Below are 11,290 nucleotides of genomic sequence, written 5' to 3' on the forward strand. Positions count from 1 at the left end.
CCTATGAAATGCCCTACCCCAATCTGTCCGCCTATCTCCTACTTTATTAGCTTTTAGACGATCCCTGAAAACACATCTCTTCAGAGAAGCCTACCCTACCCACACCTAACTATATTTTCATTTTCTCCATCAGCTCACCCCCCCATAGTTAATACCTTTTGTTTCAACTTGACCCTCCCTTCTAGATTGTAAGCTCTAACGAGCAGGGCCCTCTGATCCCTCCTGTATTGATTTGTATTGTAAGTGTACTGTCTGCCCTCATATTGTAAAGCGCTGCGCAAACTGTTGGCGCTATATAAATCCTGAATAATAATAATAATAATATAGGTACCAATCAAAGATGATTTATCCAGTATACTAGCATAAATAAGAGTGACTTCTCTATCCATATAATCTTGAAACTCAACATAAAGTCACAGTATATACACATAAACAAGGAGGAAAGAACCAGACTTATTAATAGTCACTGATGAAGCAATTAGGGTGTCTCCTGCCTCGAGGGGTTCTAACTGGATCAGGGATCTCTGCAGGTGTGAGAAAAAATGGATATATTTGTTACAATCTTTGGCCCCAGAAGGGTTAAATATTGAACTAGACATAAGTGACTAGGCATGAATGAAAGGCAACAGAGAAGACTCATAGCGCATTAACATTTAAAACATATTTAATGAAAAAACGTAGTGCACTTATAGGACAGTTGCTTGTAAAGAGCAGACCAATATCAATGTAGCACCCTCTAGTGTGCTACAAGTATAGTGCTATGTTTTTGTGAGAGTAGGTAAATTTCCAGGCTTGGCTAGCCATGCTGTGTTTTTGATCTGGGTTGGGAGTAACTCAGGGCAGAGCTGGACAACTCACAAGCAGCATAACCAAGACCTCTGGTAAGTCTTCAGGAGTTCCACAGAGGCACCCAAGAGGGTTGGTGATTGACACACAGTCAGAAGGACTGGGGAGGCATGCCTGAGAGGACTGGAGTGAGCTGTCTGAGAGGAGTGCAGAGCCAGTCAGGGGGATTGTAGGGGCAGCTGCAGCCAGGAGGGCTGGCAGTGCCTGAAGAGCTGTTGCTGTGAGCCGTAGACACATGGGCAGCTGGCACTGGGACTACCTACAATTTTGCTACACTAAAGGGGCCTGTGGTCCCTGACAGCAAAGGACGTCTGCTTTAGGCCTGGCTGAGCTAGTATCAGGCCTACAACTCAGTGCTAGCTGGTCCAGGAAGTGCAAGCAAGCAATGTGCTGGAGGTGTTGAGATATAGTCTGCAAGCAAGTGAGGTGCTGGAGGAAGAGAGGAGATTGTATATACTGTGAGTGTATATAGTTCAGTTCGTCTAACAAGGGGTTACAGCAGCACAGGAGGGGCATGCCTATCAGTTTCACAGACGCCAGCCTGGAAGTGAGGGGGCGGGGCCATGCCCTAGAGGAGACCCAGCGTTCCCTGCTTTTATTCATCTGGCCATTTCATGATTTCCCTATCCCTATCCAAGTTAATCCCCCTCAATAAAAATATGTCTCTGGATATTTGAAATTGTGTGGCCAGCTGGGCAGGGTGACAGACCAAACGCAATACTCAGCAGCCCTTACGAGGGCTGAACTACTACATTTAGGCCCCTTTCACACGGGCGGATAGAATGGTGCTTTTAGCTGCGGATTTTCTAGTTTTCCACCGCAGCCAAAGGCACACAATGCTTTCCTATGGCCCTATTCACACACAGCGTTTAACTGCGATTTCGTTACGTGCGGTTCGGTGCGAATAGAAAAAATAGAATTGTATGCGTCCAGGTGCGATGTAGCGCAGCTATAAGCACATAACCGCAGGTAATCGCAGTCTTTTGTGTCAATTGCGGCCAGCAGCGTGAAAGAAGAAAAAAAACACCCGGAAGCACATCCTATACAGCAGGTGTACCTGGGAAATGACACAGGAAGTTGAGAGGGATGAAAGGGGAGAAGACAGCATGGCGGCAAGAGACATCTCACACGAGGCCATCATCGCACTGGTGCATGCCCGACCAGAGTTATGGGACTCAGAATGCCCAGGATATGCAGACCGAGTGCTGAAGAGAGCAAAGTGGGAGGAAGTCTACAAATATGTCACACCGAACTGGGACGAGATGTCTGCAACTGAACAGGATAACCGAGGTGAGTGCAAGGTTTGTTGTGTCTATGCAGCAGGGTACACATGCATCCTAGTAAAGATTTTACCCCCTAATGACCAGGCCATTTTATAGCAATACAGCACTGACAATGCTGCAAATTCCACAAAATTAGACATGCTATCTGCCAATAGAACTTAACCAAAAAGTGCATTCTATGTTTTTTATATATTGCAGGAAAGGAGGTTTACACACGTTGGAGGTCCCTGCGCGACCGTTACAAAAAAGAAGTCAACGAAGAGAAGGCTGCGGAGAGAAGCGGAGCACCCTCAACTCGTCGCAGGCCTAACCCCCATGCAGAGGCTTTGTCTTTTTTGAGGCGCACCACTGAGATGCGCACGTAAGTATATCCATTTATTTTACTTAGCGATTTGTGACCAGTAAAGGCATATTCATGTTCACTTTTTTTTTAAACGTGTAATCTTTATTGTTACCTAGAACTGTGTCAAGTGTCCCTGTGAGAGCAAGCGCAAGGCGCGAAAGTTCGTCGCCATCACCATCAGGAGACGCTGACACCAGTCAAGAAACCACAGAGACAGTGTCATCCCAAGAATATCATCCATCCACTCAAGAACCTGCGGTATGTATTTTAAAAATGTCACAATTTCTGTCCACAAAAAACGTATTACTTACATTTTGAAAAGGCAGCTGGTGTTGGCACAAATGTTGGAGAAACAACAACAGCTTATTTTTGGGCAAGGTGTGACTTGTTCTTCTGGCTTTGGAGGTCTTCAGTGAGATCAGGTTTTTGCAGCAAAACAAGTACCTGTGTGTGATCTATTCTAAACAGGTGCTGCAATATTTGTACAAGCCATCATATGCTGTTCACTAAAGTGTGACCTCAGTATCAGATGCATAATCTATATATTATAACTATTGCAGGCAAATCCAGATAGGAGAGTCCGGTCTACTTCTACCACCCGTCGAACACGTACTCAACAAGAGACACCTTTTGAAGAATATTTCAACCGTATCATTGAAGAAATGAGAAAACAATCACAAAACCAGGCAAAAGATGATGAATTCCTCAACATCTCAGACCCAGATGTTATGTTCTTGAGAATGTTGCTTTGTGTAATCAGGGAGATTCCTGCAGATAAGCGCACTGAGGTCAGGGGTGATATACATGCCTATTTAACGTATATTGTGTCCGCTTGCAAAGAGCAACGCCCATATCCTAAATTTCAGCCATGGGCTATGGGTTTTAATTCACCTAGTGGCTCTTTCAGTAGACCAATGCCCAGTCAGCAGTGCCATGACACAACATCTGCCATTAACCCTTATGCAGGACCCCCACCACTGTATACATCTTACCCGTCTAATCCTGGTTACCAAAGGATGCATGTGCAGCCACACCCAGTGTCTTCACCCTCATCTTCCCATTCAGGATCACCCGTAGATGTTGGCAGTGAACCAAGCCATTCTTCCCTGCGTAACCCTAATTATCCAATATATGAAAACTTATAGTATTCCTATGGCAGTGATATGACGGTTGTATTTTTCTTGTTGTGTAATGTTACTTAATGTTTTACCTACACTACTTAATGTTTTACCTACACTACTTAATGTTTTACCTACACGAACTAATGTTTACAACCAACCCCAGATTCCTCCATGTACACTGAACTGTACGCACAGAAGAATCTCCCACTGTCCCAAGCTTATACATGTTGCTACTTGGCCCCACTTGCTCTCACAATACCTGAACTTTCTGATTGGGTGCTAGCATTGTTTAGGTTGAGAGACTTGGCCCAGTGGGAGATTACCCCATCTACACAGTGGAGTGTACATGGAGACATCTTTTGCACTTTCTCCATCTAGCCAAATATTTCAGAACTGTTTACCGCACTCAGTGCCCATCTTTGGCCCCTTTCACACGGGGCGGATCAGTAATGATCTGCCCCGTGATGATCCGCTCGCTCAGCGGGATTGCTCCGTTGTCCCCGCTGAGCCGGCTGCGGACAGGGCGGTCTCCGCACACTGTGCAGGGACCGCCCTGTCAGCTCTCCACTCTCCTCTATGGTGATCGGACGAGCACGGACCGTCTGTCCGTGTCCATCCGATCCGCTCTGCAGACGGATAGAATAGGATTTTACTCCGTCTGCAGAATCGGACTGTTGCGGAGGCGGACGATATCGGGTGCCACCGCAATTGTCCGATTCTGTAGACGGAGGGAAATCCAATTTTTCTAGCCGTCTGCAGAGCGGATTGGATGAACACGGACAGATGGTCCGTGCTCTTCCGATCCCCATAGAAGAGAACAGAGAGCTCACAGGGCACAGTGTGCCGGGACAGCCCTGTCTGCCACCGGCTCAGTGGGGACAATGGACAATGGAACAATCCCTGCCGACCGAGCGGATCATCACGGGACGGATCATTACTGATCTGCCCTGTGTGAAAGGGGCCTTACAGCACTTCAGGAATACTGTAACTTTTTTTTTTTTTTTTTAGGGGGGTAGTGGGGGATATTTTGTGGACTCGTTATCTGTTGCACTTGAAATTCAATACTTGAAACTAAAAGGAGATTTTATATATATATATTCCAAAGGAATTAAAAAACATTTTTCTATACTTGCAAGCATTCAATGTTTTTGTAAGGTTTTTCTATTTTTTATACACCCTGTGCATTGCAAAAGATAGAAAATTGTTGACTACTTTATTTAAGGCAAACGTGATAACTGACACAAAAACTTGAAAACTGTGATGAAAAAACTTTGACATGTAAGGTCCATGCAACACTGGTTAAAAATGTACACATAGTCCAATTGCCATGGCAGCTGTCCATCTTCACTCAAAAAGTAATCAGTGAAATGTTCACGGACTTGTAGGGCCTGATTACTTGGACGAGTGCCAGTAACATGACCTATGGGTTCCTCAGAAACAGGGGTTTCGGTGGCCACGATCTCCTTACCCCTCAAAAAATTGTGGAGAACACAACATGCTAGAACCACATTGACGGCATGATCAACTTCTAGATGCATGGCTGTCATCAAAACACGCCATTTGGCAGTGCAAATGCCAAATGCGCACTCAACCATTCTTCTAGCTCTGCTGAGTCGATAGTTAAAAATTCGCCTCCTGGCAGTGAGACCATGCCTGGTATAGGGCCTTAGCAGGTGAGTAGATAAGGCAAATGCCTCATCTCCCAGCACTACAAATGGAAGATCTGGTCCAGTAGTACCAGGGAGAGGCCTTGACTGTGGCACCTGAAATTCGCCATATTGAAACCACCGCCCCATTACGGAATTTCTGAAAATTCTAGAATCTCCAGAACTCCCATACGCTCCAACATCCACAGCGATGAACTTCATATTTGCATCGCTGAGTCCCAGAAGCACAATAGAAAAGTATTTCTTATAGTTGAAAAAGCGGGAACCGGATTTTGGAGGCTTGATGAGCCGGATGTGTTTCCCATCTAATGCCCCAATGCAGTTTGGGAAGTTGGTCTTCTCCCAAAATTCCTCCGCTATTTCCTCCCACAGACTGGATGTTGGCTCCGGCATGACTGATGTTCTCAGTTCTTCCCAGATAACATGACAGGTATCGTGCACAATGGTAGATACGGTGGAAATTCCCATCAGAAATTGATGATGGAGGGAGGTGAAACTGGCACCAGTGGCAAGGTATCTGCAATACAAAATTGATAACAATTCAGAAAATATAAAATATAGTAAAATAAATAAAATTAAAAAAAAAAATCAATATACATATGGAGTTCTACATGGTAACAAATAAACATCAGCATCTATATAAGCTGATGACTTTTAACACATTGCAGCCCAAAGATAAAACATCCCTCGGCTCTGGTAGTAGGTGCTGGCATCCAAACAGGAAGCCTGGTGGTGGGTTGGTCTAGTACAAAATATTATTTGGTGGTACCTTGCTTGTTAATGCAAAATTCTGCCTTTGTGTTCAGAGCTCACCTACATAATGAGAAACTACTGAAATTTGATGACGTTTCCTATTTGCAAAAAATAAAACTGACTGTGCAAGGCACGATAGATAGTTTTCAAGGATAAAAAATAATGGCAATGGTAGTAATGTGCGAAAAATCGCTGTTGTGATATAGATTAGGTCATAGATTCATCTATCTATCTATATATATATATATATATATATATATATATATATATATATACATACATACATACACACATACACACTATTGCCAATATTGCCTAAGCCTGCATGTACATGAATTTAAGCATTTGTTCAACATATGGAAAACCTACCTTAAAGTAAGTAACAGCCGTTCTTCTGGACTAATGCTTCTTCGCATATTGGTCGTGGTTCTGGTCAGGTGTCCTCTAACAAGTACCAACAGCTCATCGAAGCACGCCACCGACATCCTTGTGTAATTATGGAACTTGTCCCCATGAGTCCTCAGCTCACCGAACATGAGGGCAAAGTAGCCGATCGATAGGCGCTGAGACGTTAAGGGATGGACCCAGTAACGACGATGACGTCGCCTACTCTGGATCGCTCTTCTTGTCTTCATCCTCATCATCAGCAAAATGAGCATTGCAAGCAAACTACCCATATTTGCATTCATTTTTCAAAAAACTCTCGCACAAAACTGAGCACTCCTCTCCACTCCTGCAAAACTCCAACACACACTCAGCCAGAGAACAAAGAAACAGGTTTAAATATAGAGGACCGCAATGCATCATGGGTACATTCCAGGGAACAAAAACATAAATAAATAAAAGGGTTGCTATGGGAATAAAAACTGCAGTTAAACGCAACCGCATAAAAACGCATGTAAACGCATGTAAACGCTGGTAAGCGCACTGTGCAAACGCAGCTGATCGCTGTGCCTGGAGCCTTGAATTTTGTAGAAAAAAATAAACATGATAAACTGCGGCAGAACAGCCGCCCGTGTGAAAGGGGCCTTAGGGGGCTTGTTCTGGGACGTCTGTTTACAGTAACCTGATGTTGCCCCTAGAAACTGGAGTTGACTGAGCCAGGGAACTGCACTTTGTTATACCACTATTGAGGGATTGAACCAGTGGAAGGACTTATGTGCTCTGCCTGCTATTTAGTACTATGTTAACATGTGCCATTGCCCATAGCAACCAGCTGGAGCTGCCTGTCAAATTATCGCTGTCTGTTTACCCAGGCACCCAACCATAGCTGGGATGGACTTGTGCTGAAACCTACAATTCAGTAACTTTCTATCATGTGCTGTCACCTGTGGCGACCATAGCAGGCGATCATGCCCATGGATTACAAATATCTTCAGAATTCTGCAATTGCTGGACATCCTGAACTTTTGATTCAAACTCCTGCATTATACAGTAAAGTGTGCCTGGAAATGTCTACTGTTGCCTGGGGTGATTGGGGTCAGCCTGCGGGTGCCTGAGGGCGGGACTGTGCTAAAAGTGTTCCCCTTAGTGAGGCACGGGTTACGAACTTTATTGTTGCTATCAGTAACCACCAGGAAAATCAGCAGTCATCTGCACTCAGTTGCTTGGGCACAGCCGGTGCTGAGCGACATGCCCAGACAAGTCTTGCTAATTCCAATGTGCCTGCAAACTTCAGTTTGTCTAACAAGGGGTTACAGCAGCAGCACGCCGGAGGAAGGGGCATGCCTATCAGTTTCACAGAAACCAGCCTGCCTGGAAGTGAGGGGGCGGGGCCATGCCCTAGAGGAGACCCAGCATTCCTGCTAGCAGACATCACAAGGTAGAGGAGCAAGATGGCGGAGTGTGCTCATGTGTTTCCAGCACTGACCTGGTTGCCTGATCTGCGTGTGAACCGGCGCATGCATAAGCGCAACAGATAATATGCCATTGATAATAGCACACCGTATCATTAACAGTCCATTCACACAGGTGCAACACGACTTTCAGCGTGACTTTGGGAGGCAACGTAGACACGACTTGAGTATGAATCATATCGCGACTTGGGGCAACTTCAACACGACTTGGAGCGACTTACAACACAAATTTAAGTCGCCCCCAGGCTAGGCGACTTTAATTTTAAATAAAAAACCGGCATGGGTTCCCCTCCAAGCGCATACCAGGCCCTTCAGGTCTGGTATGGATATTAAGGGGAACCCCGTGCCAAAAAAAAAAGGCGTGGGGGTCCCCCTCAAAATCCATACCAGACCCTTATCCAAGCACGCAACCTGGCAGGCCACAGAGCGGCCCCCCCTCCTCAACCGTACCAGGCCACATGCCCTCAACATTGGGAGGTTGCTTTGGGTTACCCCCCAAAGAACCTTGTCCCCATGTTGATGAGAAGGACCTCATCCCCACAACCCTGGCCGGTGGTTGTGGGGGTCTGCGGGCAGGGGGCTTATCGGAATCTGGAAGCCCCCTTTAACAAGGGGACCCCCAGATCTCAGCCTCCCCCCATGTAAAATGGTAAGGGGGTACAAAAGTACCCCTACCAATTCACCCAAAAAAAATGACATGTTAAAAATGACTAGAGCTAGTTTTTGACAATTCCATGATTAAAATCTTCTTCTTTCCATCTTCTTTGGGTCTTCTTCCTTCTTCTTTTCTTCATCCTTTGGTATCTTCCTCCATCTTCTTCTTCCTCCATCTTCTTCTTCCTCTGATCCTCTGCTTCTTGCTCTGGTGTTCTCATCCGGCATCTTCCTCCACGGCATCTCTTCTTCCTCAATTCATTCTTGGGCCGCTCCGCGCAATGGGAGGCTCCCGCTGTGTGACGCTTCTCTTCATCTGACAGTTCTTATATAACGGAGGGCGAGGCCATCCCGTGACCCTGCCGCCTCTGAAGCACGGTTCCGTTATATAAGTGTCAGAAGAAGAGAAGCGTCACACAGTGGGAGCCTCCCATTGCGCGGAGTGGCCCGGGAAGAAGAGACGCAGTGGAGGAAGATGCCGGACGAGAATACCGGAGCAAAAAGCAGAGGATCGGAGGAAGAAGAAGATGGAGGAATAAACCGAAGGATGAAGGAAAGAAGAATGAAGAAGACCCAAAGAAGATGGAAAGAAGAAGACTTTAATAAAGGAATTGTCAAAAACTGGCTCTTGTCATTTTTAACACTTTTAACACTTTTTTGTTGAAATGGTAGGGGTACTTTTGTACCCCCTTACTATTTCACACGGGGGGGCGTGATCTGGGGGTCACCTTGTTAAAGGGGGCTTCCAGATTTCGATAAGCCCCCTGCCCACTGACCCTCACAACCACCGGCCAGGGTTGTGGGGATGAGGCTCTTGTCCTCATCAACATGGGGACAAGGTGCTTTGGGGGTACCCCAAAGCACCCTCCCAATGTTGAGGGCATGTGGCCTGGTACGGTTCAGGTGGGGGGAGCGCTCTCTCACCCCCCCTCTTTTCCTGCGGCCTGCCAGGTTGCATGCTTGGATAAGGGTCCGGTATGGATTTTGAGGGGGACCCCCACGCCATTTTTTTGGCGCGGGGTTCCCCTTAAAATCCATACCAGACCTGAAGGGACTGTTATGGAATTTTGGGGGACCACCACACATTTTTTTTTCTTAATGCTAACATGACCTGTGTGCAAATAGCCTTAAAAAAAACATAAAAGCGAACCAGCGTAAAAAAAAAAAAAAAGTCAAGTTGAGAGGTGCGCCCGTTCAACTTATGCAAATGCATTTACGTTGCTTGACATTTACTAAGATTTTGCTGGTGCAGTGAACCAAAGCATTTGAACATGCGCAAATTCCACTTGGGCATGCACAGTGAATAAATTGACCTCGCACAGTTCTAAGTGTATTTGCAGGCGCAGCAGGCTTGTTCAGAGAAAGTTACTTTTCCATTCTATTTTGGGCATATTTGTTACTTGGACAGTTATAACTATACTTCATCACATCACACACATCACCCCCATAATATTGGCACTTCCACCTTCTTTAAATTCTGAATTGAAGATGCTGTGCGCTATGTCTGTAGTGGCGCACCGATTGCCACCTCCTGTGCGCCAGCAATATCATAGTAAATGGGGAAATGCGCTGTGTTACAGGCACAAATGTTTTGTGAATACGAAAACGTCCGTTGCGCATCAGCGTGTGCCGCAACTCATGGCGCAAACCGTTCGTAAATCATCCCCAATGTGTCAAAATAAAAGCTCACGTTTAAAATCAGGATTGTATAGGAAAGATGCATACATGCATGCACCTTCACCAAAGGGTACACGTGTGTACTTGCGTCTGTATATAGAACACATGGGCTCATATTAGATGTAAAGTGCCTCAAAACATATATATGTATAAACACAGGGAGGACAGTAATAAAATCAAATACAATAATAATATATGCATATAAAACATCAAGAAACTCCATCATTAATAAAAAGTATATGTGAGAGAAATATATATCTACACACACACAGGTATAAACAACAAGTGAATATAATAGTTTAAATTAAAAATTGTTATATAGGGGAGTGACCGGATGTGTGTGGGGCGTGGTGTGAGGTGTGAGGATGTGGCTGGGTTGAGGTGAGTGAGACGCCGCCACGCTGTCTCTCCCTCGTCCTGTCTGTGAGCGGCAGGCTGCGGAGGATTCGATGAACAGCCAAGGGAGGAGCTTGGCCTGAGGGCTCCAGGAGAGCGGAAGCGCCGGCATATGCCGAAGCTGGCCGAAAGCGGCCGAAGATTTCCCGACGTAAGCCGAGGCCGGCCGAGGACTTCCCGGGCACTGCAGGAGTGAAGGCGCCGACACACGCGCCGGCCGTAAACGCCCGAAGACATACAATACAATACAAGCCGAAGTCGGTCGAGGATAGCCCAGGCAGTGCATGAGCGTGGACGCCGGTACTTCCCAGCTGCCAGCAACGGTATCCGTGAGTACCCCCAGTGGGGGAAAATAGTTTAGGAACAGCCCCCCTTGAGGTGAGGAATAAAGACCAGTGCACTGGACATGCTTGGTTAAAAGACTGTAGTAGCTGTTTCACTTGTTTTTCATCTGGCACATAGGAGTTAAGGCAGCAGGATGTAACTTACACTCTTTATGCTTTGCTATGCACCTCCTGCTGATGGAACTGAAAGCGTATACATGCCTATACTGCTATCTATTGAACTGCTACTAGATTTTGTACCTCATAGGATGACAAGATTTTTCTTGCAAACTCTCTGAATGACACTCCAGTGACACTTTAAAAAAAAAAAAAAGTTTTTCCTCCCTAAGTATAAGTGTACAATGGCATAC

The 11,290-nt window shown here is 45.8% G+C and overlaps 1 protein-coding gene across 1 annotated transcript; it reads left to right on the plus strand.

The window, feature by feature from the left end:
* The first annotated feature begins 1,695 nt into the window (after positions 1–1,695).
* On the plus strand, positions 1,696–4,576 carry LOC143974950 (uncharacterized). The gene is made up of 4 exons (XM_077476822.1): positions 1,696–2,136; positions 2,328–2,490; positions 2,589–2,730; positions 3,033–4,576. Exons 1-4 carry the CDS (start codon positions 1,911–1,913, stop codon positions 3,615–3,617), a joined length of 1,116 nt encoding a protein of 371 aa, XP_077332948.1. The 5' UTR covers positions 1,696–1,910; the 3' UTR covers positions 3,618–4,576.
* Positions 4,577–11,290: the final 6,714 nt, after the last annotated feature.

Source organism: Lithobates pipiens, unplaced genomic scaffold, assembly GCF_037356315.1.
Source record: "Lithobates pipiens isolate NorthernLeopardFrog02 unplaced genomic scaffold, aLitPip1_a1.2 Scaffold_13, whole genome shotgun sequence".
NCBI lineage: Eukaryota > Metazoa > Chordata > Amphibia > Anura > Ranidae > Lithobates > Lithobates pipiens.